The 27608-nt window shown below is 36.8% G+C and overlaps 2 protein-coding genes across 15 annotated transcripts in view; both read left to right on the top strand.

Moving 5' to 3' along the window:
• The window catches only part of nrcama (neuronal cell adhesion molecule a), a gene marked incomplete at its 3' end in the record, with an annotated part of 50218 nt that extends 37825 nt beyond the window's left edge, over positions 1 to 12393 (top strand). For 3 of the 14 annotated variants that reach the window (XM_079869001.1, XM_079869007.1, XM_079869005.1), the window contains 16 exons: positions 70 to 99; positions 751 to 852; positions 956 to 1153; positions 1244 to 1314; positions 1494 to 1716; positions 2622 to 2737; positions 2856 to 3060; positions 3175 to 3297; positions 3405 to 3581; positions 4457 to 4492; positions 5643 to 5711; positions 6344 to 6466; positions 7185 to 7340; positions 7849 to 7980; positions 8162 to 8240; positions 9633 to 12393. In XM_079869001.1, coding sequence (XP_079725127.1) covers positions 70 to 99; positions 751 to 852; positions 956 to 1153; positions 1244 to 1314; positions 1494 to 1716; positions 2622 to 2737; positions 2856 to 3060; positions 3175 to 3297; positions 3405 to 3581; positions 4457 to 4492; positions 5643 to 5711; positions 6344 to 6466; positions 7185 to 7340; positions 7849 to 7980; positions 8162 to 8240; positions 9633 to 9867 — 2075 coding nt within the window. Of the gene's footprint in view, positions 1 to 69; positions 100 to 750; positions 853 to 955; positions 1154 to 1243; positions 1315 to 1493; positions 1717 to 2621; positions 2738 to 2855; positions 3061 to 3174; positions 3298 to 3404; positions 3582 to 4456; positions 4493 to 5642; positions 5712 to 6343; positions 6467 to 7184; positions 7341 to 7848; positions 7981 to 8161; positions 8245 to 8356; positions 9053 to 9632 lie in introns of those variants that run through there. The other 11 variants (XM_079869010.1, XM_079869008.1, XM_079869002.1 and 8 more) reach the window with 9 other exon arrangements.
• A 1391-nt stretch (positions 12394 to 13784) lies between these two features.
• Positions 13785 to 24817, top strand: cntn1b (contactin 1b). The gene is made up of 24 exons (XM_079869016.1): positions 13785 to 14074; positions 15426 to 15509; positions 15934 to 15975; positions 16061 to 16187; positions 16330 to 16511; positions 16623 to 16718; positions 17165 to 17371; positions 17490 to 17589; positions 17874 to 18055; positions 18697 to 18821; positions 18936 to 19053; positions 19203 to 19353; positions 19472 to 19599; positions 20009 to 20181; positions 20259 to 20382; positions 21154 to 21321; positions 21546 to 21695; positions 21871 to 21941; positions 22040 to 22271; positions 22690 to 22802; positions 22875 to 23064; positions 23168 to 23283; positions 23790 to 23946; positions 24207 to 24817. The coding sequence occupies exons 2-24, from the start codon at positions 15455 to 15457 to the stop codon at positions 24287 to 24289; spliced, it is 3090 nt and encodes a 1029-aa protein (XP_079725142.1). The 5' UTR covers positions 13785 to 14074; positions 15426 to 15454; the 3' UTR covers positions 24290 to 24817.
• The last annotated feature ends 2791 nt before the right edge of the window (positions 24818 to 27608 follow it).

The following is a 27608-nucleotide window of genomic DNA, read 5'->3' as shown; positions in this document are numbered from 1 at the left end:
GAAGAGTTGAAATTGTATTTTTTCTGTATAATTAAATTTTGACTTCCTCAAAACTGCTTTCCTTGTCAGAGGCCACACCAACACCAACTATAGTACTGGGTAAAGCTCACTTCTTTAAGTTCCCAAACAGGTCCCAAACCCATTTTACACATTTGTGTGTGTGTATATATATATATCTATATATATATTTATATATATATTTATATATTTATTTATTTATTTATTTGGGTTTGTTTGTTTATCCCTCTTCATCTCCCTAATATGTGCTTATGAATGTGTTTTGTGGATTTTGCCCATTAATAAATAAACTGTTAAAGACTATTTTGATTTTTAGTTTCATCTTGTTTACAAATGAGGCACACTCAAACTTAAAATAAAGACCTGCATGGTTTCAGCTTTACCTACAAACTCATGAGTATTTTACATTTTCACAAATTAGTGCTGAATTCCCACTGTGTCCCACTGAGGGTTTGGTTTAGGGGTGGACCTTCATGCTTAGATATATTTCGTACGACTCAAATCTTACAAATTCTTATGAATTTTCCAAAATGTAGTTTTGTTTTCTCATGAGATCTGTTTGGCTGTGCCTTGTAATCATGCCTTTAACAGAATGTGAGATTTCAGACTGGCATTTTTTTAAGTTTTGTGGTCATTTTTTGTTATTTTATTTTGGCTTGTGTTGCATGTTTGTAATGTCTGGTGCACTTCCGCTGGATCGAGTTTTGTGTCTCATAATATCTGTTTTTTCAGAGAAACCGGACCGGCCCACAGACCTGGAGCTGACGGACCAGGGAGAGCGCAGTGTTCGGCTTACATGGACCCCTGGCGATGATCACAATAGCCCTATTGAATGTGAGTTAAAAACTGAACTTTGTTTGATTCCTTGTGTTAAATCAAATAGAGATGCACTTATTACATCAACAGCTTCTGATCCATTTTTCCCTGGTTACCTCAGTGTTCCTGATCCAATATGAAGATTCGCTCCACGAGCCTGGAGTATGGCACAATATGACCAGCGTTTCTGGAACCATCACCACAGCCCAACTGGATCTGTCCCCATATGTTTATTACTCTTTCAGGGTTCTGGCACTCAATAGCGTAAATCTGAGTGAACCCAGCGTGCCATCCAGCCAGTACCGGACCAACCCTGCACGTGAGTGATTTTATTAGGAAGTAGATTGCTTTAAAATATTTAAACTTCCCTACATTTGTATGGCTCAAAGTCTGATTATGATCCTCACAGAGCCTGACATGAATCCATCAGACGTTGAAGTCATTGGAACGTCACCCGACAGTATGACAATAACCTGGACGGTAAAACTCTTTTGATGTGATTTGATTCAATACAGTACTTACTAATTTATCTTTTTTATGTATATAGTTTCTAGTGACTCCTAAAAGTATTTGGACACTATTAAAGATGTAGTTGAATAGATGATGAAATGTCAAAGCGTTTGGTAAACCTGTTTTTCTTTTTAATATCTGTTGAGCAGGAGCTGACCGGGCTGGAGTCGAACGGTCCAGGCCTAAAATACAAGGTTAGCTGGAGTATGAAAGATGCGGATCGCTGGACGTCAGTCGATCTCGCCAATGTATCGGAATACATGGTGACAGGAACGCCCACTTTTGCACCCTATGAAGTCACCGTACAGGCGGTCAATGACTACGGGTCTGGCCCCAGACCAGAGGTGGTGCTTGGATACTCAGGAGAGGACTGTGAGTGAGCTGCAGAAAGCACTCAAATTTATTTCCATTCATACTGTTTTAATTATTATGTAATATATTATTATATAATATGTAATGACACATTATTTTGTATAACACTTCTATTCACAAAATGTGAATATATAATGTTATGCCATGACAACTCTCGGAGAGATTGGCATGGTAATGGCAATGGATATGGCAATGTTACTGTATTTGGTCTTGGCAGAATAGATCTGCTACACTGCTGCTGCTGCAGAGCAAGTACCGAGACTTACTACTGCCAATGCATTCACAGACATTGCTGTGAGCATGTAAGACATGCTACTGCTGCACATGTAACATACATGAAATAACCACCGTAGCAGATCTATATAGGTGGAGCTGGGGAAGGTGGAGGGTTTCTGAAAGCGAGCTGCAGACCCTTAATGGCAACACTACTGGCTGTGCTATGTAGATGACGATGCAATCTCTTCCAAATGAGTTAAGGACCTATCAGCCCGCGCCATCTAGAGTTTCATGCCCAAACTTGACATTTATTTGATATATTATATTATATGATATTATATTATATTATATTATATTATATTATATTATATTATATTATATTATATTATATTATATTATATTATATTATATTATGTTATATTATATTATGTTATATTATATTATATTATATTATATTATATTATATTATATTATATTATATTATATTATGTTATATTATATTATATTATATTATATTATATTATATTATATTATATATTGCACTGCGACAAAATCACTGAAAGTTTACATCAGAGGTGGTGGACAGAGTCTGAAAAATGTTGATTACTAAGAAGTAGTTCCATTCCAAATTTTAATTTAAAAAAACGCATTCAATATTTTTATGTACAGCATGTATTTTGTCATCTCAGCACCAACTGTGGCCCCAGAGAATATACAAGTTTCACTTCAGAATGGGACAGTTGCTGAAGTTCGCTGGGACGCTGTTCCTCTTTCAACAGTCCAAGGTCGACTGAAGGGATATAAGGTACTTACTGAACACTTAAAATACATTTACGTTAAATATTCTATACCAGTTATGGTCATCTACCTAAATATGTTGACATTTGAGCTGCAAACAGTCTAATGTGTCGTACATTTTGTAGGTGAGTTATTGGAAGATGAGAAGCTTACATAAGCAAGACTTTGAGCATGAAAGGCCACAGGTGCTCATCTTCAACGGGGACGAGACAGAGGGTCGTCTGCCCGGCCTTCATCTCTACAGCCAGTACGCCCTCAACATTAGAGTCTTCAATGGGAAAGGAGACGGACCCACCAGCTCCGATCAGCAATTTGAAACACCAGAGGGAGGTACAGTAGTGTGTACTTACTTTTACTCTTATACTATATGGACTCATTTGTCAAAGTATGGAATTTTATTGTCATTTAAATGATTTTAAATTATATAAATTGTGTTTTTTTTAGTTCCCGGGCCTCCTAAACATTTAAAAGTCCAAAATCTGAACCTGGACTCACTGACTGTGGAATGGGCACCACCTCTGGAAGAGAACGGCCACCTGACTGGATACTTGCTCAAATACCAATCTAGTAGGTCTAAAACCACATCATGTTGGATGGGAATCTGTTGCTGATTCATGAAAAGATACAGATTGCTTATACTTTTCACCTTTTCTGTTTTAACTCTCTGCTTGTAGTCAATACGACTGAAGAACTTGGGCCTCTCAAAGAGCTGCTTCTACTAGCAAACGAGACCAGCATCACTCTGGACAACCTCAAGTACAGCACGCGCTACAAGTTCTATCTGAATGCCATGACTGTCAAGGGCTCTGGCCCCACCATCACAGAAGAGGCTGTCACGATCATGGACGAAGGTGAGGACTAGCTTTGTGACTGATTTTACAATATAATATTTTCAGCATTCGATGCAAGGATCCAGATGCAGTATTTTATTCTCATCGGTGGCTTCGTATAAATTGCAAGGAGAATAAAACTTATACAAAGGTTTGTTTCAACTGAGGAATCCAGTCCTCAGATTCCCGAAGCTGAGTGATCTTGATGTCATTCCATGTTCCATGACTACAGTGTTAATACTTTCAGTGCTTTTAGGGTTGTATATGAATAGATTTAATACACAAACTTAACACCTAGCCTTATTTATTTATTTTTTTGTTTGTTTTCAAGGCAATATTAGCCACTTATTTAAATGCTATTCACTTTAGTCTGTGATCATGTTCTTTATCAGTATTTTTTGCCTTATTTTAAGCATACAGCTTTGCTAAATATATAATATTACTTATAATATAACTTAATTCTTAGTTCCAATATCTTATGCCAATATCTGTTTTGTTTGAAAAATATTTAGATTACCACTGGAAAAGAAGACAAAATGCGGATTAAGTTTAATTTATTAAACTGATTAAACATTAAACACATTTTTAATATACACAATTTTATATATAAAATTCTCCAATTTTTGTTCTATTTTGTTCTGTGAAACTTAAAGTTGCTTTAGATCGTTGCCTTAAATGTGTTATGGTGCTCTGGCCTGTTGGGTTCCATGATTAAAACTTCTTTGTTTTTGGGTTTGTTTGAATTGAATAAAAGTGAACCTTTCAACAGCATCATATTTTGTGATTTACACTTTTGGAAACATTCTATTTTTAAATGATTGGTCGTCAGGTGGCCACTACTTACATCCACTCTACTTTTGTCTTCTTTTGTCTCTATCTCTCTCTTTTCTTTGAAGCGTTAATTCGGCATCCCGCAGTAAAGGCGGGTAAAGGTAACACCAGTATCGGGCTGATGAGAATGCATGCTGGTCAAGCATCAGCTATGAGACTAGAAAGCCACTGTAGCACTGAAAGGAGATAGATACATATGCATGAACTTCCTCAGGCCAAAAAGCTTTACACCTGACCTGGCCTGCTCCATATGTCATGGAGAGTCATGTTACCAAGAAATGCAAATTCCATCCCACTGCTTTCATTAGGGCTTAGCTAGAACATCTGTTGTTAAAGGAATAGTTCACTCAAAAATAAATGCTGTAGTTTTAATACTTGAACACCTGTTTGTTTGTTTTTCTGTGGAACACAAAAGGATCATTTTTGATGAATCTTCATGAAGCTCTTTTCCATATGACAACAGTTGTACAGAATTGTGACCAAGTCTGTTAAGCTCCAAAAAAAACAAAAAAAAACATTTAAATTGTTGTTCACTCATCTTTCCACCCAGTGAACTGTTGTGACTGTATCAGTCAGTGAGTCCGGTGAACTCGAGAACCGGATCAGTGAATGGATCGTTCTTCTGAGTCGCTTCTTTTCAATGATGATGAAGTTCACAAATTGGACTAAATGATTAGTTCATGAATTGAAATGATTCATAAATTGAACTGAATCATCTTACTGACTTGGTTGTTAACAACTCACTGTATGGGATGATTATCAGTGAATACTGACTTAAATTTGGATCCTTTCGTCACAGCAAATCTACAGTATCGTATCACTTCAGAAGACTAACTATTGCACACAAGTCATATGGTCTACTTTTATTGTCATTTTTGGAGGTTAACAGCTGTGGTTATTGTGGAAAAGGTGCGATAATGTTCATAATAGAAAATCATTTTAAAATCAAAGGCTGAGGAAAAAATGCCAGAAGTTTCATTTTGGGCTGAACTATCCCTTTAATTAGTTTAGACAAGGACTTTAGATGTTTTTCAGTATAGAGTAATGTTTGAACGTATGATGATGAGACAAACCCAAATCTGGCTGCATTGATCTCAGGGTCCTCTCTGCAGCTCTCATTGCACCAGTAAACTGCACGTTCCTGCATGCTGTTAACTCAGATCTGCATTTCTCTTTCGCTGCCTTGTTTTCTCTCTCTCTCTAATGTTTTGTGTCATGTTGTGTGTTTCACTATTCTCTGTATTCCTCCAGGATCAGCCCCCCCTTCTCAACCACCAACCCCCTCTGTCACTCAATCTTTGCAGACCCCGTTTCACAAGGGTACAAACACTCCTGTCCCGTCACCTTCTCTCGTTCCTCGATTGTTATGCTTGTATGATACTGTGTTGAACAGGAAACTGTTGACAATATACTGTTTAATACCTCACAAGGTGTCGGATACAGTTTCACTCATGATCTATAATATAAAAGGAAAGTGATGACAGGTATCCCTTTAACTAGTGTAGATTCAAAAGTTTGGGGTCTGCAGTTTATTTATTTATTTATTCTATCAAGGACATATTATTTTAATCAAAAGTGGCATTTATTAAAACATTAAAATGGAAAAGTTATTAAATTGTAATCATATTTCACAATATGACTGTATTTTTGACATCTTTCAAAAACAAAATAAAAAATCTCACCAACCCCAAACTTTTGAACGATTGTGCGAGTAATTGAAAAAAGTCTAGTAGCCCCAAAAAGAACACTTAAAATGTGAATTTTATTGTATTAGATATCAAATATCAAAACTAGTGGCATATAAGCAAATTACACTAAAGATTTGATCAGAACTACCTTCTATATTAAGTCCACACATTTTTTGGGGCCGCAAGACATCGAAATATATAGGATTTTTGTGGCAACTTCTCTCTAAATTCTTACATCAATTGTACTTTTCCTTGTTTGATCAGTGCCACCTGCTGCTCGGATGTTTGGGAGCGTGAACTCCTCGGTGGAGGAGGGCCATGCTGTAATAAGCTGGGAAAACTCTTTGCCGGATAGGAATGTTTATGTGGAATATGTTGTTGCTAACAGTAAGACTTTCCTCATTAAAATTTCACTACTGCAGTGCGTCTCTATATAGCCTTAGTACAGTATAATTCATAGTCAAAGTTCATAGATCAAGTTATTTTCTACTATTTATTGTCTAATATCAGAATAAACATTGTTTTGATAGATTCCTGTACTTTTATTAACTCAACATTGTATTATGCTTTAAAACATAAATACATAAAGATAAATAAATAATAAAGGAACAATTTTTTCTGCTTTTCTGATTAGAATTACAAGTGACTTAGAGTAGTTGACCCAAAAATGAAAATTCTGTCATCATTTACTCACCCTCAAGTTGTTCCAAACCTGTCTGAATTTCTGTCTTCTGCTGAACACAAAAGAAGATATTTTGGAGAATGTTGGAAACCAAGCAGTTGATGGGCCCTATTGACTTCCATAGTGATTTTTTCTATACTATGGAAGTCAATGAGGTCCATCAACTGTTAGGTTACCCATATTCTTCAAAATATCTTTTGTGTTCAGCAGAAGACAGAAATTCATTTGGGGGACAACTGGTCCCCCAAATGGTCCCCCAGGTTTGGGACAACTTGAGGGTGAGTAAATGATGACAGAATATGATTTTGAACAATTCCTTTAAAGAACAAATTCTACTGTAGCATTCAATTAATTAAATACACTTTTTTTTGGAGTAATTGGTTTTGCAATAATCTCTCCCCTGCCGTCGGTCCTTCTCTCCAGGTAATGAACCCTGGAAAACAGAGTTTGTAAATGGCACTCGGACATATCAGATTAGAGGACTAAAGCCGGGGATGTCTTATAGCGTTCGGTTGGTAGCCAAAGACCACTCAGACGCAACGGTCCACAGTACAGATGTTCTGATGATTACAGTTCCAGGTGAGGAGAGCATGTCTGTAGAGCGCCAGAATCCACCTCACCTGTCACTCACCCGTGAAGCCCCGCCCAGTCTCAGTTCCAGTAGTTTTGGTTTGGAATATTAACAAATTAGACGTGCTTGGAGTCCAGGCAGGTTTTTGGACATGTAGATGCATGCCAGAATTGTCCATCTTTTCTTCCTTCCTTCTTTCTTTCTTTCCTTCCTTCCTTTTTTTTTTTTACATCCTACAGAGGTCTTCAGAGGATTTTAAATGCACAATGCACTTCCTCGAATCCATGGTGGTCATTTCTTGTTAGCGTCATACAAATGAGACTTCTGATTTTGTTGCTGTGATTTAGATGTTCAACCCATGTTCATTTCTTTTTTTACTGTTGATGACACAATTTTAATTTTTTTGAGGGGGTGACAATTGAGCGATACATTAACCATAACATTTCAAATGAAAGAAAACTGAGAATTGGTTCATTTTGTATCTGCTTCCTGTCTCTTTTGTGTGTGCATGTACAGCCATGACCAGCAAGCAGGTTGACATTGCCACGCAGGGCTGGTTTATCGGGCTGATGTGTGCCATTGCTTTACTGATCCTGGTGCTCCTCATCGTTTGCTTCATAAAGAGGAACAAAGGAGGCAAATATCCGGGTATGTGAATGTACAAAATTGATGCGATAAAAATCCTGAATCTAAAACCTCTAAGACCACTAATACGCGACAAGATTCTACTGACAAATAAGCAAATTTGTGGCTTTGACAACGTGAACTATTTTGAACGAAAATCCATACTTTAATGTCATGCAAACTTGTTGATTTTCCAATCAAATAGTGAAAGAAAAAGAAGATGCCCATCAAGACCCAGAGATCCAGCCCATGAAAGAGGATGATGGGACATTTGGGGAGTATAGGTGAGGAGAACTACTACAGTTATTTATAACACTAGACAGAAATCATAAGAACTAAATGTTTAAATTGCACTGGTGATTTTGTTGTCATTGAAAGCAAACTTACTTCTCTTGCTCAGGGATTCAGAATGTAATTTTTTCATTCCTCTGAGATGAATGCAAACATCTGTGGCCCCTCCACAAACAGCTCGAGGAAAGCAGGAGCAACCCGTTTTATACGTTATAACAATCCTTAACCAAAGCTGTGTACTATATGACTGTACAAAATTATTTTACATTTTTATTTAAATTCTTCATTTTACATTTTAATTTATTTAACACATTTTAAATGTCAAATCAATTGCCTTCCTGATTTACATTAATGCTGGATTTATTGCTGTGATTTTGTTTTGTGTCATCATTAACATGTATTGTCATTGATATTTATTATTCTTTTTTAATTATTATTTTGTATTTGTGTGAATTTCTAGTAATATGTCTGGTCATATTGTCATATTGCTGTTGCAATGCAGTAGATATGATTGGAACTGACTGATGAATTGGTCTCAGCTTACAGTAGCTAATTCAGGACATAAATTCAAATATTTGAAATAAATATTAAATCATTGAATTGTATATAATGGACCCTTAAATCATTCAAATTCAATTTCAGCTTCTGAATATGCCAAATCAGAATTGCAATTGAAGTCATCAGTCATGTTTGTTTTTTGTCTTTGTATTAACATTCCATGTCCTGTTCATGAAGTCCATCATTTGTTGTGTATAATGCCACTGCATACGTTTGTCTCTATTGCAAAGTAATAACCTCATTGTCAAACATGTCAGTCTGTCTCATTTGTTCCTCTTGTGTGTTTTGATATTGGGGGGAGTTCAGGTCTTTAGAAAGGTAAGAGGGGCTTTGCAAATCTTGCATGCATAAATTCCACCATTATTCATCTCTTAGTTACAGTAGATCATTGAACGAATAGCTGTAAATCTCATGGACAAGCCAAATCCAACCTTTAGTTCCAACCAAGTCTGAAAAAAAAAAAAAGTGCATAGTTATTTGTATTTTTTTGATTGCTTATTGTGATTTTACTTCATTTATATTATTATTTTGCTTCATTTGTTTAGAAATCCTCAGTGGTCATTTTCTGTTTCATTTTTTTTTTCTGTTTTGAGAGAAGTGGTTTATGCATTATGATGAATGTGCCCTAACTTACCCTTTCAAATGCACGTTTTGACCAGTTATTACCATCTACTACCTCCCGGATGTAGGAGAGACGCATTTATGGACTGTCGTGAAAATACCTGCACTAAACAGCATGTTGGAAATGGACAATCTCCAATATCTAGTTTTAAATTGTGCTGTTTGTAATATCCTCCCCTCCCCCTTGTCTCTGCTCTTTACATCAGTGATACGGAGGATCACAAGCCCCTGAAGGGCAGCCGGACCCCATCCAACGGCACGGTCAAGAAGGACGACAGTGACGACAGCCTGGTAGATTACGGCGAGGGAGGAGACGGCCAGTTCAACGAGGACGGCTCGTTCATCGGACAGTACAGCGGGAAGAAGGAAAAAGACACGGCGGAGGGCAACGAGAGTTCGGAGGCTCCTTCCCCGGTCAATGCCATGAACTCCTTTGTGTGACTACCTGGATACGCCTCATGACCTTTGACCCATCCAACGCCCCTCCCCCTTGTCACACCATCTTATGGAGAACATTCTCTATTGCACTGTGACCCCCTGACATCACACAGAAAAAGAAATAAAACAAACTCCCCTGATGTAAGACAGTGAGAAATTATGCAAAATGCAAGCAGAGGGCCAGTCCTAGCTTCACCGCGATTGGTCAGAGTGAACATCACATGACTTTAAGACGTAATAAGCATATTATCTTATTGCAAGCATACATATATATTAATATATGTGTATAGGAATATATAAATTGACATATATAAGAAACTATTTTATTAACATGGCCCTATTTACTGTCAGATGGCATTGTATCACACCATCTTGTACCCTGGACACGCATGGAATCAGTTATTGACATCATGCCTTCTGCGAATTAGCATTAAGGTGTGGTCACATTTACTGTTGTTCACAGAATTTTCACAGGTGAAAACCAGTCATTTCACTGGGAATTTGGGAATTTTGCGTAAGGGAGAAAGATCTCGCCACATGCCACATATTAACAATATTCAATGGACCTTTTTGCATGTGAAATTTCGCCCAAATTTCGCTAATGTGACCGCACCTTTAGCCAGCTTTGTGGAGACAGTGAACCTCGTCTGACTGTATTGATACCACTTTTGCTTCACAGCTAATGCCTGTTGCGTTCTGTCGTCAGTGTTAAAATCGGTATAATGCACATTTCAGGCATCAATGTCTTTGTGGGCATTGTTGTGAAGTATGTAATACGTGTAAAAGCTGTTCTTAGGCGTCTTTTTGGCAGACAGAAGTTTCGAATAAACGAAAAAATCACAGAATTTAAAAACTGGTTATCAGGGATGAGGTAGCATGTTTTTGACACACAAGCACGCAGACGTGGTTTTGTCCTTTTTCAGTTCTTTTGTGGTTCATTTTGCACCCTTATATTTAGTCACGGCGAACCTCTTTCGATGTTTTATCCCTGAAGAAAAGTCAGTGACCGACTTTAAGTTAAGGTTCACTTCACCCAGGACGGTTTTTGTGAAGGAAAGCCCCCCAGTCAGCCATGTAGCCACCCGTAGCCCCGCGTTGGGCGCCAGAATTCACACCGCCCTTGGTGTGGTTTTACAGTATGGGATGCAACGAAGGCCCCTCAGCACGGTTCCTTAGTGCCTTGGTAGAAAACATTATTCTATAATCAAAAAACGAGTCCCTCTCATCGCTTTGATATCAGTACTGCAAGGGATACCGAAGTCCAGGGCTGACTGAAGACCGCAAGACTTCAGGAAATGATGTCCACATACTCAGCTGCCACAGAAATCACCTCAAATTGGGGTGAGGGGCATCTCATTCCCCTTATTGACAGCTAAAAATACTGCCACTTTTCTGTAATGAGTGAACTGCTGTTGATTGGTCAGATCTGACACGTCGATGGCAGCTCATAGAGGCGATGGAAACATCCGACTGTGGTATTTACAGTAGCCTGTCCTTGGAAAAATCTCAACATATGCGACACCAGTAGGCAGAAATATACACATTCTCACATGTAACTGTTTTTTAAACCATGTTATTGCATGTTATGAAGTATTACAAGCTGTCGAGTGTAGTGAAATCAGGGCTTCACTGAACACACGGTCGGCAGTGGTGCTGCCGTCAAATATGGCTGGAGTATGTGCGGTTTATGCAGGCATGCATATGTACATGTGTGCGTTTGAGTGTGTGTGTGATGGCTGTGAATGTGTGTGCACTGTATATATGGGGCGAGCCTCTGTTTTTTGGCAAGGCCCTAGATTTTCATGATTTAGCTTGTCATAACTTGCATCAAGTTTTTTAGTTTGGAATTGTCTGCTTTTTAATGTATAGATATGACATTTGCTTTGTAAATGATTTTAGACACATGAAAGGATGCAGGGGAAAGCTGCTGAGCTATCCTATCAGATATCCTATCACGCCCATCACCGCAAAATCCCAGGATGCTCTAGAGGGACTGTCCCAGCAATGTATGTACTGTAAGTCACTTTGGGTGAAGAAAGGAACCCAGTTGAAAAGTGACAACACCCCCATTTCCTGAAACCCCACGAGTGAGAAGAACAGGGATCAACCGATGATTGAGTATACGTACTGTAAGGTAGCACTGCAGTAAACCGCACAGTGTTCCACCTGAATTCACACACACGTATCAGCTCTTATTCTTTTAATGGCACTGTTGTTTTCTTTTCTATTTGGCCAGCTAGCTTATGACATTTTTCTGTAGGAAAAATAAGAGAAGAAATGGACGCATCCCCAAAGAAGGAGGCCGGATTGCACTGCTGTGGGTGCAGAATCTTTTGATGCGTTTTTGTCGGAGGGGGCAAAGACGGATGAAACGTAGTGTGTGAAATAATATTCTGGTTAATGTTAAAGCTACATGAAATTAAAGCATGAAAGGCTGTGAAATGGTTTACTCTATAATATAATCGCAAAACAAACAAAAAAATATTTTGTATATAAAAGAATTAAAATAAATGTTGGTTTCCGGATTTCACTACCATCTGTCTGTTATTGATTTTATTCCTTGTACACAATAATTATCTTAATCAAAGAACATTTATTCACAGTGACTTCACAAATAAGAAAAAAAATAATAGTTTTTTGCATGCCGAAGTGATTTTTAAAGTCAAAGCTAAAGCCTTTTCTCTTTTTGTATTTTTTTTTTTTTGTAAACATTCTTTACTTTTTAAAAAAAACATTTTGTTTCTTTTTATTTAAATTATATAAAACTTTCTCATGGCTGTTTTAATATTAACGTATTCATTATATGTTATTAATATATATATATATATATATATATATATATATATATATATATATATATATATATATATATATATATATATATATATATATATTAGGGCTGTCAAACGATTAATCGCGATTAATCGCATCCAAAATAAAAGTTTGTTTTTACATAATATATGTGTGTGTACGGTGTATAATTATTTTCTATAAATACACACACATGCATGTATATATTTAAGAAATATTTGCATGTATATACTGTGTAGATATATTTATATTATATATGATTTATATATAAATATTTTATATATAAATAACACATTTTTCTTAAATATATATGCATGTGTGTGTATTTATATATAGAAAATAATTATACTCCATACACACGCATATATTATGTAAACACAAACTTTTATTTTGGATGCGATTAATCGTTTGACAGCCCTAATATATATATATATATATATATATATATATATATATATATATATATATATGTTTTCTTTTTACTGTTAATATTGTGCATCACAATAATGTGGATAATGCATTTTTGTATAAGCTAATTTGTGTTCATATTTTTATTTAAAATGAAAATTGACCTCCAATGACCCAACTTACCACCTGATGCAGTTACCTCTAAGGTGGGGCAAGTTCAATTCTCTTATTGACTGAGAAAAAATGTCATGTTTCTATGGCCTAACAATATAGCAGAAAATCCTGTTAGGTAAAATATATAATTAGGTACATTAGTAAGCAGGACAACTTAAGCAAACAGTAGCTCAACTTACCCCACTGTCCCCTAAATGTTACAGTACACATTCAGGTTGTATGTGTCTGCCCTGGAGAGTAAAATAGCATCAAGCCTTTTGGCCTCTTCATCCGATTGGATTGATTCTCTTGGATTTAAATAAATACTGTGTTTGTGTATGTATGTGTGATGTGTGTGTGTATGTGTGTATATATATATATATATATATATATATATATATATATATATATGTATGTATATAGTGGCATAACGTTCCTCCCTGCATTGATGTTACTCCATAAACAACAAAAATCTATTTCTCTCCCTCCCCCTATGTGTAAGAATTTAATCCAGTGGATTTGAACAGATGTGTGTGGATAAGCCTCTCATTACCTCAAATCACCAAATATCTTAGTCCATATGCATTCTGAATCCATATACAGTCTGAATCATTCGCAAATGCCTTAAAATCACCTTGACCATCAGTTTGAGACCCACTGCAGCAGCACATGGACTCCGAGAGCATCAGTCCTGGCATGCGCAGTTTCCGCTCTCATCCAATAGCAGGCTGGCGCGCGCGGGCCATGTGTCTGTCTGTCTCCCCGCTGGACTGCGGGACGATGCGGTGGTTCTGATCCAGCTCTGTGGGTTTGACGAAGGATTTAACACATTCTTCCGGTAAGTTTGCTGCTGATATAATGATATTGTTTGGAATTCTGGTGAAAAATATGATCTGTCTGTGACCTCCAGGAGTTTATTCTGCATGCTAAAGTCTGGATGGAGGTGTTCCGCGCAGTTTTGGAATACCGCAATGCAGAAGAACAGGGTGGATGAGTCCGGTTGATGTCATCCGTTTAACATTAAAAATACATAAAATAAATAATCAAAATACATAATAAAATAAGAATAGGCTAAATATTAGGCTACAATTAAATTACAAATGAAAACAAACAAAATTAATAAATAAAAGGTGTGGATTCATGTAAAATAATGTGTTAAAACACTGATACATTTTCTAATTGTTCTGCTGAAACACGCTGTGATGCGAGTTAATTACATGATATTTACTTGTTTAAAGTTTAAACGGGACAGAAGTTAGTCCTCGGTTTCCTGGTAACAATAAAGATACATTGTAATGACAGTGTTATGTCGGAGGGCGGCGCTAAATAGTTATCATCAGTTATCATCCATGACGCAGTTATTAGATTTATTAGGGCTTGAATATACATTTAATAATACGTTGGCATTATCATTCATTCATAATTCACTGCATAATAGTTTTGCGAAAAATAGTGAGGGAAGGGGTAATGACATAAAGCATGATTTGTATTGCTCTGTTAAATTAAAATGTAAAGTATTTAATTGTGTTTAAAGATATTTTGGAATCAGGCAGCTGCTAGATTTTTTACTGCCACTCCCTTAGAATGAGCTTACAGGCATGCAGTGACCTAAATCCCAGTGTGCAGGACAAGAGCAGACAGCAGATCAGAGGATGCAATGAGATTAGAAGAGATTGGTGAAAATACCATAGAAGTAGACAGCATGGTCATAGCTTGCTACAAGGACAGTCTTTTGAGAGCTGGATGGCCAAGCATACAGCCAGACAAGTACATGCTCAAGGATGAAATTGCATGTGCGTGAGAGTTGCCGGTTCTTGAGATGCATAATGAATGGACACGTCTTACAAGGCAGACAAAAAATGTCCTTTCTAACCTTGTGCAAGTGTAAAAGTGCAGCAACATCAGATAAAGAGATGCTTGCATGCGTTATCAAGGAGATTGCATTATCATTCTTAGAACTGCATTACAATATGTGTGTGACTTACTTTTGCTTCATGTGTTTATATGCGCTTCTGTGCATGTGAAATAGATGAGGCAGTTTGCTGATTCACTGTTATGTTGGTAGGCTGTGATAAATTGCTTATATTTCCATTTTGGACACAACTATAGCCTGCTACATCAGAGCAAGACAGCTACACAGCACTTCACCCTCCTCACACACTCTCTCTTTTTCTCTTTCTCTTTATCAGGCCTGGTTTTTAACTGTCAGATCGACAAGATGGTGACCCCAGCCATGTTTCTGTGTGTTCTCTCTTACTTCTTCTTAATGGCCGGTGAGGAACTGAGTGTGTGTGTGTTTGTGTGTGTTTACTTGGCTAAATTTTAGCAACGGAATTATCCCAATAATGTATGTATTTATAGGAATGTCTTCAATAGTAGAAAATGACATTAAACAAGATTGGTATTGGATTGTATTCTTATCTCTGAAAATCGAGTTTCGGTTAGGATTAGTCCGTAGTCGTGAGAATGAACTTTATGTAAAAGTTTTTTTTATGTACTCTATGCAAAATGCAGTTGATGCAGTCAATAATCCCCATGAAGAAAACCGCTTAATAAACATACCAAATGTGTGTTTGTGTGATTCACCTGAATTTGTACAAAATGAATTACCTGTAAAAATTATATCTAGTCTCCCTTGCTGTCCAAGTAAATGAAGTCGAATTAAAATCATTTTGATTTGTTCTCTTCCCACTCCAGCTGCAATTAAACCCAGGATATTTGAACCCAGAATTTTTGACAGTAAGTCTTTAACTTTCACTTACAATTGTTGTTACTTAGGTTTTTGTAGATTGAGTATAATGCTGGCTCATGTTGTGTCCATCAGAGGAGGCCACAGGCTTTGGCCCTATATTTGAGGAGGAGCCTCTAGACACTGTGTACGCAGAGGATTCACCAGAGAACAAAATCTCCATGAATTGCAGAGTGCGGGCCAACCCACCGGCCATCATCAAGTAATGTTTTCTTTCCTGATCCCGAGCTTTGTTTGTCATGACCTCTGTCTGTATGGGAGAATCCCTATTGCAGAGAGGGGTTTATCACTTGCAAGAAGAATCTTTGAGAAAAAGCTCATTAATGAAAGCCTTTATTTCACAGATGGTGGTTAAACAACTGGGAAATTAAACTAATGGAACAGCCTGATGAGCACTTCAGCCTGGTGGGAGGAAACCTGCTCATCACCAACCCAGAAAAGAGCAAGCATGCTGGGAAATATGTGTGTGTGGCCAAGAACGTCTACGGCACCGTCATCAGCAAAGAGGCCTCCGTCAAATTTGGATGTGTGTGACGGACAGGACTTGTTATGTTTGTAAAGGCTGTGAACTGTTACCAGATGTCTCTTTTGTCAGATCCTCTCCTCAGTTCATTTATTTTTATTTTTCGGGCCGCAGACCTGAACCAGTTCCCTACAGATGAGAGAGAGCCGGTGAATGTTAAAGAGGGACAGGGGGCCGTCCTGCTGTGTTCTCCTCCCTCTCGATATCCAAGTAAGACCTGATCGCATACAGATCCCTTCTTAGTAGTTCCCTAGTAGATTTATACAACCACCATGATACAGTAAAAAAAAAAAAAAAAAAACATTTGTGAATCTATGTTAACATTTAATGGAATTTATGTTGCACACAATTTTAAATACAATTAAGAACTACATTTAAAATGAAATGTAAATAATTTTATATTCATTTATTGAAAAAAGTGAGTAAATCTAACTAAAATATTTGGTTTTTAGAATAACTTTTACTTATGAAAGCTTTTTTTTTTTTCATTATAGAATAATAAAAAAAAGGTTATTGTGACTTTTTATACCACAGTTCTGGACTTTATTTTTACTCCATGGTGGAAACAAGCTTCCATAGTTGCCTAACAATCATACATAGTAAAAAATATGTGCTAAAATTTCTAATTTCTGTCAATTGTTTTGTTTGTCTCCCAGGTGAGGTGATGTTCCGCTGGATCTATAACGACTTCCCCAACTTCATCCTCCCAGACCAGAGGCGTTTCGTGTCTCAGACCACTGGGAATCTGTACATCGCTAAAGTCGAGGCATCAGACGTCGGGAATTATTCTTGTTTTGTTTCAAGTCCCACCATCGGCAAGAGTGTTTTCAGCATGCCGATTCCTCTGATTCCACAAATAGAGAGTGAGTGCTTTCTCATTACCCACAATACCAAGATTTTACTCATAACTGCCTTACTGAGAGCACTGTTGTTTCTAAAGGTCAATTATGACCTAGCTTTTCATTTCTGCCCTTTACACAGAGGAGGTGAAGCGATATCCTGCTGATATACGTGTGAAATTTCCCAAGACGTATGCTTTGGTGGCACAGAACATCACTCTGGAGTGCTTTGCCCTTGGAAAGTGAGTCAACAAATGCGGCTGCTGTTCATATAGTCTGAACGGTGATACCATGGTACTTTCATATTACATTACAATGGTTCTGTAGGAATACACCGTAGTATTAACAGTATTTCAAGGGAATATCATTATATAATCATGGTAGATGTCATAAAAAGATGTCATTGTAATACCATAGTACTGTTTTGTTAATGAAGCATTGTTACTCGCACAATAGCATTAGATTTGTTCTTCGCTCGTTTTAGGGTTGTTTCTAACCATATAAATTCAATCTTTATACCTTCCAGTCCTCTCCCACATATCCGTTGGAGGAAGTTAGACGCTGATCTCCCGCCCAACTATGAGGTCAGCATGAATGGAGCTTTACTGCACCTGCTTAATGTTCAGTACGAGGACGAGGGCAGCTACGAGTGTGAGACGCTCAACGTTAAGGGAATGGACTGGTATCGACAGTGGCTCTATGTGGAGGGTAACACAAACTCAAAATTCAACAGACTCTGGTTTAGTTCTGTTTTATGTATTTGGTGGGTAAACATGTCTTTTATACAACTTCAGAAAGCATTTCATTATATTAATTGCATCTAACCAAAGTGTGTATATATATGCGTGTGTGTGTGTATATATATATATATATATATATATATATACATACACATATATATATGTTAGATGCAATTAATTGATTTGACAAAACTAATAATATTATATTATATTATATTGTAAAGTGCTGTCAAAACGATTAATCGCAATTAATTGCATCTAACAAAAGTTTGTAAACGCACACATATATATATGTGTGTGTGTGTGTGTGTGTGTATATATACATACAGTATATATATATATATATATATATACGCACATATGACATGTATTTTAGATGTGATTAATCGTGATTAATCGATTTGACAGAACTAATATTATATTATATTATTTTAGATTATTTTATAAAGTGCGTGTGTGTGTGTGTGCGTATGCATGTGTGTGTATATATATATATATATATATATACATACACACATATTATATATGTTATATATATGTCCATTGTGATTAATCGATTTTTAATCGATTTGACAGAACTAATTATATTATATAATATTGTTTCCTCAGGTGCTCCAGAGTGGGCTGAGCACATCAATGACACAGAGAAAGATGTTGGTAGTGAGCTCACTCTCAGATGTGTTGCCGTGGGGAAGCCCCAACCATGGATACGCTGGCTGAAGGATGGCTATTCGGTGAATACGCTGTTTTATTTGTTGTGGAAAACCCATATGAGAACTTCGAGTTGTTCAGTATGTTTTATGTCAGGTAATCCTGTGTGTTCTGCTACATTTTTTTCTGATCTCCAGTACGGCAAAGGGGAGCTGAAGTTCTCCAGCCTCACGTTTGAGGATTCAGGCATGTATCAGTGCATTGCTGAGAATGAATGGGGGACCATCTATGCCAGCGCAGAGCTTCGGGTCGTCTGTAAGCTTTTAAATACTTCTTTACTGTCGTGCTTCTGAAGTAGTAGTTTACATAGAAAAATAGAAAGAGCTGCACTTTTCTGAAGGTGTATTTAAAAAAGGCACACAACTATTTTTGAAGGTTGAGTGTCTCCAATGGTCTCTTCACAGCCTGTGCACCAACATTCATTTATAATCCAGTGAAGAAGGTTCTGCTAGGGGCTGAAAATGGACGTGTGGTCATAGAGTGCAACCCCCGTGCTGCTCCAAAACCCAGGTTCATCTGGAAACGAGGCTCAGAGTTACTGACCAACTCTTCAAGGTTAGTCAGTCCATGTTAAATACATGCATTTACTTACAGGTAAATAATAGTGTTGTGGTGATGATAGAAGCTTAGCCACAGTTATCATCATCATCTCTTTTCATACTTATTTTTTCAGGATGTTAATTTGGGATGATGGAAGTCTGGAGATTCTGAACGCAACAAAAAGTGATGAGGGCTCGTACACCTGTTACGCTGAGAATGACCGCGGCAAATCCAACAGCACAGGGACCCTCACTATCACCGGTCAGACAAAATTCAAATCTCCTCACCTACACTCATTTTTATTTTATTTTATTTTATTTTATTTTATTATTTTGATATTTTATTTATTTATTTATTTTTACCATAATTAATTCATTAACGTTAGAATTTTAACATAATTTGCTGAAATTAATTTATATTATCTTATAAATATAATTATTATGGGCTGAATAGTGCATTTAGATAGTTGATGCATTTTTATTTACTCTCTTATCAACATAAAGATTTTAGGTTAAAATGTATGTAAATCTATTAGTATTTATCATAGAATTTTGTGACTGGTCACTTTTTGTAAATATTCCTTTCATATGTTTTTCACTTTTATCGATATTCCATATAGCCTTTCAATTAATATGAGGTGTATGCATTTGCGTCTATTTCATTTTCTCAGAGGCCACCAAGATTATTGAGGCTCCATCAGACACTGAGGCAGTTGTTGGTGACAGTAGAGTTCTCCAGTGCTCTGCATCATATGACCCCAGCCTGGACATCACCTTCATCTGGACTGTCGATTCCTACGTCATCAACTTCTACACAGATTTCGAACACTACGAGCAGCTCACGGTGAGTAGAGGCAAGAATCCCAGTTCTGTTGATGGGAAATACAGGAGGACATTCATTGTTTGTGTGTGTTTTTGCAGGGTCATGAGCACAGTGGAGACCTGCTGATCAAGAATATTCAGGTGAGGCATGCAGGACACTATACCTGCACAGCTCAGACTATAGTGGACAACGCCACCGCGGAAGCTGAAGTTTTTGTCAAAGGTTGGTGATTTCAACTGTGTGTGTCCTAGCTTATGATATGTGCATATGATTAAAAACTTGAAGATAAATGTTAAAGAGGACCTATTATTCTTTTCTACATTTTCAACTTTCTTTAGTGTGTGATGTTGCTTTTTGAGCATGAAAAGGTCTGCAAAGTTACAAAGCACAAAGCCCATTCCAAAGGGAGTTATTCTCTAGATTATGTGTGCATTGTTTCTGAACTCCCTGAAACACCTCGATTTGTAGTCTTGAGGTTTCTTCCGGGAATGGACGTGTCACAACATTCCACATTTAAATAATTCCCGCCCAAGGTTTGCACAATAAAAGGGGTGAGGCATGGTTGAGTGTGTTGTCGCCATGTCCAAGAGATGTTGTTTTTTACACCCCAAATCCAGTGTTAATATGGTAAGGGCGTGAAAACACCCTTGAAGCATTTGACCAATCACAAAACACTGATCCAGCCGACCAATCAGAGCACATTTCACTTTTTAGAAGGAGGAGCTTCGTAGAGACAGGAACTGAACAGAGCATTACTGGCAGAACATGAAGTGAGCTGCAATAATGTAAAATTTGTGAAAAAGCATGAAAATCTATTCTAATAGTCCCCAAAAACAAAATCAAGACTTTGTAAAATAATAAAATATGGCCTCTTTAAAAACAATGAGGTGATGTTTATCTGTTTAACAACTAACTGTTTGTATTATTGCATTATTATTTACATCAAATAAACCATCATGACATTGTCGCGAATATCGACCGTTTTCGCTTCAGGTTTGCCTGGTCCTCCGGGTGGCATCCGTGTGGAAGAGATTGGAGTCACATCAGTAAAACTGCGATGGTGTCTGGGATCAGACCACGGCAGTCCCCTCATCCAGCATGTTGTACAAACACGAGACTTTTACGCCCTGGATCCAGAGGACTGGAAAACTGCATCCACTTGTGAGTCCACTAAAGGGAGACAAAACGCATATCTTAAACATTTCCGACTAATTTTCTCAGAAAACAGTAAAACAATGCAGAATGGAATTTTTTTGTAAGTATTTGCATTCTGTTTTAGAATATAGTTCATTCGATTTGACTTGTTCTGTCACAGTGTGTTTTGCTCTTGTGATCATGTTCTAAACTTGATAAGAACCAAGAGTGAACAAATGTTGTTTTCCCAGCTCCTGTGTTTTTGAATGGATCTGCAGAGTCAGCAACCATTGTTGACCTTTACCCCTGGATGCAATATGAATTCCGTGTTTATGCCATCAATGAATTTGGAGCTGGGGAAAACAGCCGTCCGTCCATTAAAATCAAGACATGGGATGCCGGTGAGTTTATTTAGAAAAAGTACAGCTTTCAATATTTAATAAAAATTGATCTGCAATAATTTATTTTAAAAATACTTCATAAAATAATCAAATTTAATAACATAGATATATAAGTGTTTTTGTAAAATCAGTTCTGTGAGGCACATAGACTCACCCAGGCTTTCTCTTATCCTAGTACCTACAGTAGCTCCTTCTGACGTCATTGGTCAGGTGGGAATAACCGGAGAGCTAATCGTGACCTGGACTGTACGTGTTCATATGTTGCAGTATTTATGCTATATATGTTGATTAGTGTTCAGTGGCTAATTTCTGATGTGTCCCTCATGTCCTTGATTCCATTGCAGCCTGTGAAACCTCAGTTCTTCTTCGGTAAAAAATTTGGCTACGCTGTGGCGTTCAAGCCGCATGAGGATAAAGAGTGGAAATGGTCAATCATGGAGGATCCTGAGACGAGACGCTACGTCTACAAAGAGAGCATGACCCCAGACACAGAGATACAGGTCAAAGTGAGCACCTTCAACAGTAAAGGAGAAGGACCCCCAAGTCTTATAGCAGTGGTCTTCTCGCCACGCCTAGGTGAGAAGGTTTGATAGTATCCGCCTCTTATTTACTCATAAAGTAGTTGAAGTATCCTTGCTTTAAAGGTGCAGTGTGTAGATTTTAGCGGCATCTAGTGATTCGCAACCGAGGTGTTGGGCTCACCCCACCCTTTCGAATAAGCTACGGTGCCCAAAACAGGACAAACATGTCGTCGTCTGAGACAGCAGAGAGTAGCCAGTCAAGCAACTCGCTCTGTAGAGAAGGTTGTCCGTTTAGGGCTACTGTAGAAACATGGCGGCGCAAAATGGCGACTTAATGTGTAAGGGGACCCGTGGTTTATGTAGATAGAAATGGCTCATTCTAAGGTAATAAAAACATAACGGTTCATTTTGTAAGGTCTTTATACACCACTCAAAACATCAAGCACCTTTAACACATGTAATATCTCTCTCAGCACCGACTGAAGCTCCATTAGACGTCTACGCCCGCCAGGTCACCTCTACAGAGGCTTTGGTCTGGTGGTTACCAGTCTACCAGGCACCGCCAAAGTGGGTCGACGGATACCAGGTGAGTCCTAAGTGGAATAATAGAAAATAATCATGAAGTTTTGATCCTCATGTCTCTTCATTTGGTGTCTAGATTCGTTACTGGAGAAAGTACGATGATAATGAGGCTGCTGCCTCGAGAGTCATTGTGCATAGAATGATCAACCAAACGCGCCTGGAGAACATGCGGCCTGACTCTCATTACCTTATAGAGGTACGAGCGTTCAACGGAGCCGGGCTCGGACCGCCCAGCGAGCACTGTGAAATGTTCACCAGGAGACCCCGTAAGAGATTTGCACTTCACATCACTTGCCCATGGGTTTATACAGGCCTTACATTTGAAACAAGAGCTTAAATGTACTGATAATAAGTGTATTGTCTTTCCAGCTCCAAGTCGTAATTTGAGAGTATACAAATATGTCAGCTTTACACGCAAATGGCTCTATCTGTATTGGGATCACATCTATAACTACTGGAATGAGTCCTATGTGGAGGGTTACAAGGTGAGTCGGTTATATTTTACCTAGTATTCTGTTGACACATTCATTAATGTCTTGTTAATCTTAATGTTTGTTTTATTTTATTACTAGAACCTTATTTTAATACCTTTATTTCAATTCATCCTTTATACTATTTTTTATTTTGTTCTATTTTATTCCTGGAACCTTATTTGAATGCCTTTATTTTAATGTATTTTATTTTATTTCATCCTATATACTTTTTTTTTTTTTTTTTTTTTACTGGAACCTTATTTGAATGCCTTTATTTCAATTATTTAAAAATATATATATATATATATATTACTAGAACCTTATTTTAATACTCTTATTTCAATGTATCATTTATTTAAAAAAAAAAAAAAAAAAAATTTATTACCAGAACCTTATTTTAATGCCGTTATTTTAGTTTATCGGTTATATATATATATATTTTAATTTAATTTTCACTGATTTTGTTGTGTGTATTGATATTGATATAAATATTGTAACCATTTGTATATTCCTTTTAGATTTTGTTCCGAAAGGAAGGAGAGCGTTATGGGAAGCTTTACACCACCGGCAGGCACTACATCGACTTTCCCATGCCAGAGACCGGCGATTATGTCATTGAGGTCCGAGCCCGCTGTGAGGGAGGTGATGGACCCATATCACAGATCAGAGTACAAGGTGAATACTTCATTTCACTCAATGAGGATGATAAAATCAATAAGGATGATAAAAAAAAAAATTATCCTCCTCATTCATCATTTTCCTACCCCAATGTTGATGATGGCAAAAAGTTCAACATAATTTAAAGTATATTTCACTTCAAGATCGGAAATCCCTCTCATGTAGTCTTATCCTTTTCAGTATTTTCAGACTGACGCAGTTCCACAGATCTAACCGTTATACTTGTCTTTCTTATTATTGTTTTGTATTGTGTTCAGGTAAAGCAGCTCTGGGTGCTGAATCTCTCAGTGTTGCCTCTGTCTTGCTGCTGGCTCTGGGCTGGATGAATTTAGGCCTGTAGGCAAACAACAAGACAACAAAATCAGCTTCTGAAAAACAATCCTAATGTAGTCTGAGTGCATTTCCTTACAGGGATGTTTTTCATGGTGAAGATAAAGTTTGTTTGGGAGTGTAAAATATAAAAAATTGTTTGTATTTACCCTCTTGATTTGCCTTACAAAATGCCCACAATCAACTAATGAAATGATGTTGTAAAATAAATATATAGTATCAGGTTATGGTAATTTTTTTGATGACTTTCCATCAGTTATTCATAAGACATATTTATTACAGAACATGTTTTGTTGGTCACTTGTTTCAATGTCAGCAGATGCACTGCATTTGTCACTGTTTGATTTTAAAGTGACTTTCTTAGTAGCTACTATTTTGCTAATACACTGCAATTTTCATCTGTATATCAGTAAACATTGAAAACATTAAACAAATTGCTTTTCTTTTGTCTTCCTACCAAGTTTTCATCTCATAAATGTGATTGAAACTACCAATTTTCATAACCCTGATAAAATCATACCATTAAAGTTTCTATCTGAAAACAAAAAATGTTTGAATCATGCTGATATGCTGATATTTTTTTTGCCTAAACGCCATAGTTACTCTTAGTGGCACGTGTTTTAAATCAGAGACACAAATCTTTTGTTGTGAGGACTATTGTGTAGGGGAGAGTGGGGTAAAATGAGCCAGTGGTTAAGTTGACCCACCCCCTGTTTCTAGGCAACTATGCACATTTGGTGTCATGAGACCATACATTTTGAAGGACTCCATCATTTATATATTGCTGTGAAGAGGAGAAGCATATGGAACAAGAGGGAAGTTGTCTTTTCCACAAAAACACCTTTTTTGCTTGTTAAAGTAAATTTTCTGCATTTCAGGTATATTAGCCGTTTTGTCAAAGCAAATTGATCTAGGTCTAAAGTTGTGTATGGTACATGTTGGTGATTTGTCAACATTTAAAACCATGTGAATCATTAAGCTAAAGGTTATCCTGAATTGCTAAGCTAGGCCGTTTTTACCAAAATGGTGGCTATGGGGCAAAGTGAGCCAGATGATGTGGGGTAAATTGAACCAGTGGTTCAACCTTTTTGAAATGGAGAAAATCGACTAAATTGTGTTGAAATAAAATGTCTTTGTATAAGCAACATATTAAACTGCAATTAACATTTATATGCCCTAATATTTCATAAAAACGATACATTCGGCCGAAATATGAAAGACTTATTTTGTTGACTAGTTTTGGATAAATTATAAAGTTTTTTAAAATAGACTACTGCCACATCAAATAAGCTTTTGTTTAGCAATTTCTGCTCATATGTTGTTATATATATATATATATATATATATATATATATAAGCACAGTATTTATTTATTTTTTTGTCAAAAATAAAGTCATCAACTAAGATGTTTCTATAGTATTTGTTCCAATGTAGGCTATATTCAAATAAATGAATACATATAGTAAAATGTAGGCCTATAATTTATTTTTTACAAAGAAAGAGTACACTTGAAATATTGTTGAAAATGTAATTGTTGTTGTAATTGTAATCTTTTTAATAAAATAGCAAAACATTTACAAGGTAGATAAATCTTAAAAGGTCAATATAAGCCTTCTCTTTAAATTATTTGTATTGTGCTTTATATTAGTGTACATACATGTTGATCACATATTATGGTAGCCCTGTTTTGTGCTAAATAGTGCATTTACACCTTTGCCATTAATATGTGTATAAGCAACTGAAAAAAGCACAAATGTCAGGGCATTTCAAAACATCCCAAGGGCCCCCAAAACACCTCAGACCCTAGAGGGTTAACATTGTTTAGAAAGGTAAGTGTGTTATTAAATTATTTTTTTAAAGAGGCAAGTTTTTTTTATTATTATGCTTGCATAAAAAAGTGAAAGATAGGATGGTCAATTTACCCCCAGATGGCTCAATTTACCCACTGACTGAGATCAACTTACCCCTAGCCTGGGGTAAGTTGAGTCACATGAACACTTTTTTTTCTGAGGTCATATTTTCAAGGCTCTTTGTCATAGGTGCATTTTTTAATTTTCAGTATAGGCAACATCCCAAATTAACAGTGGATGTCTTCATTGTACTTCTGTCTCAATTTCCCTTGCCTTGAGATCCACATAAGTAAAAACTGGCTCATCTTACCCCACTCTCCCCTATACATGTCTGATAGCCTAAGGCCTATCTGTAACAATTATCAAGGTTTCGTTTTGAACACTTAAAATGTCTCAAGTTTCATTCACGTTCATTAAAACACCAAACCAATTTCACTTTATGTTTAATTGCAAATTGCTATTTAAGGACTAGCCTAACTGAACTGAACAGTGATTCTTCAATCACAAACACACATCCTTGTGGTACTATTTAGTCCTTATTTAATTTGCTAACTTGTTAGCAAGATAGTTCTTAATTATTCACGTTTGGGAATGAATGCGTGTAATTTATTTTGTACTAAAACATATTTAGTCTCTTAAGGTAATGTTAACAACAGGCTTCAATTTATTTATAAATCCATAAGCAGTCTAAATTAATTTAATAAACGTCCTCTACTGGCCATAGTGGTAGGCTACATCTGCGAGGACGCCTGAACACAGCGTGCTTCACGTGTGATATTTACCTTCTCGTCCTATATAAATGTACTGAAACTCGACAAACAAACACATCTTTTAAGTCCATAAAAGCAACTCAACATTGGAATCGAAATGAGTGAGTTTTTTTCTGTTCATCTCACATTCTTTTTGGGAAAAAGGTTTTATTTACACCTGTTAAATGTTGAAACATTGCAATGTTTTCATTTTATAATAATGTACCGCCATTTAACAAAAGGCTCACTGTCTTGATGCTCGGATTCATCCAGTAGATGTCAGCATAACATAACCAGTAGACCAATAGAGCCAGAACAATGAATCCTTTTCCATGTTTTACTGTAGGCATTTTATTCAAATTATTTATGCAATTAAATTGTATTATAATGTCTAGAATGATAAAACATGCTTACTAGCCCGTCTAATTGTGTAAATATGAAATGTACTTCAAAATGGGCCATATTTTGCCTATATTTGTGGAGATGATTGTAATAGTTTGTATAGAATAGTTAATCTGCATTACAGAGATAGATTAGTTTTTGTGTGCATATGAGCATGTGTGTGTATGCCTGTAAACACTTCACAGTCCATACAAATCTTGCTTCATAAACCACTAATTTAACTTCATCATTAGGCCTCTTAATGAAGCAGCACTGGCAGTGACATACAGAGCACAGATTTACACAACTCCTCCAACACCACACGTGACCATCTTGACGTGGTGTGATG

Source organism: Squalius cephalus, assembly GCF_949319135.1.
Source record: "Squalius cephalus genome assembly, chromosome: 4".
NCBI classification, from domain to species: domain Eukaryota; kingdom Metazoa; phylum Chordata; class Actinopteri; order Cypriniformes; family Leuciscidae; genus Squalius; species Squalius cephalus.
The sequence above is the reverse complement of the archived record's forward strand: the minus strand, read 5'-3'. Positions and strand labels throughout refer to the sequence as shown.

What these genes read in the sequence shown, in the direction of transcription:
- cntn1b (XM_079869016.1), top strand. Translation starts at nt 15,455, where the DNA reads ATGGTGACCCCAGCCATGTTTCTGTGTGTTCTCTCTTACTTCTTCTTA. An exon ending in TTACTTCTTCTTAATGGCCG is followed by an intron (nt 15,510 to 15,933) that starts GTGAGGAACTGA and finishes TTCCCACTCCAG; the next exon opens with CTGCAATTAAACCCAGGATA. An exon ending in GGCCTCCGTCAAATTTGGAT is followed by an intron (nt 16,512 to 16,622) that starts GTGTGTGACGGA and finishes TTCGGGCCGCAG; the next exon opens with ACCTGAACCAGTTCCCTACA.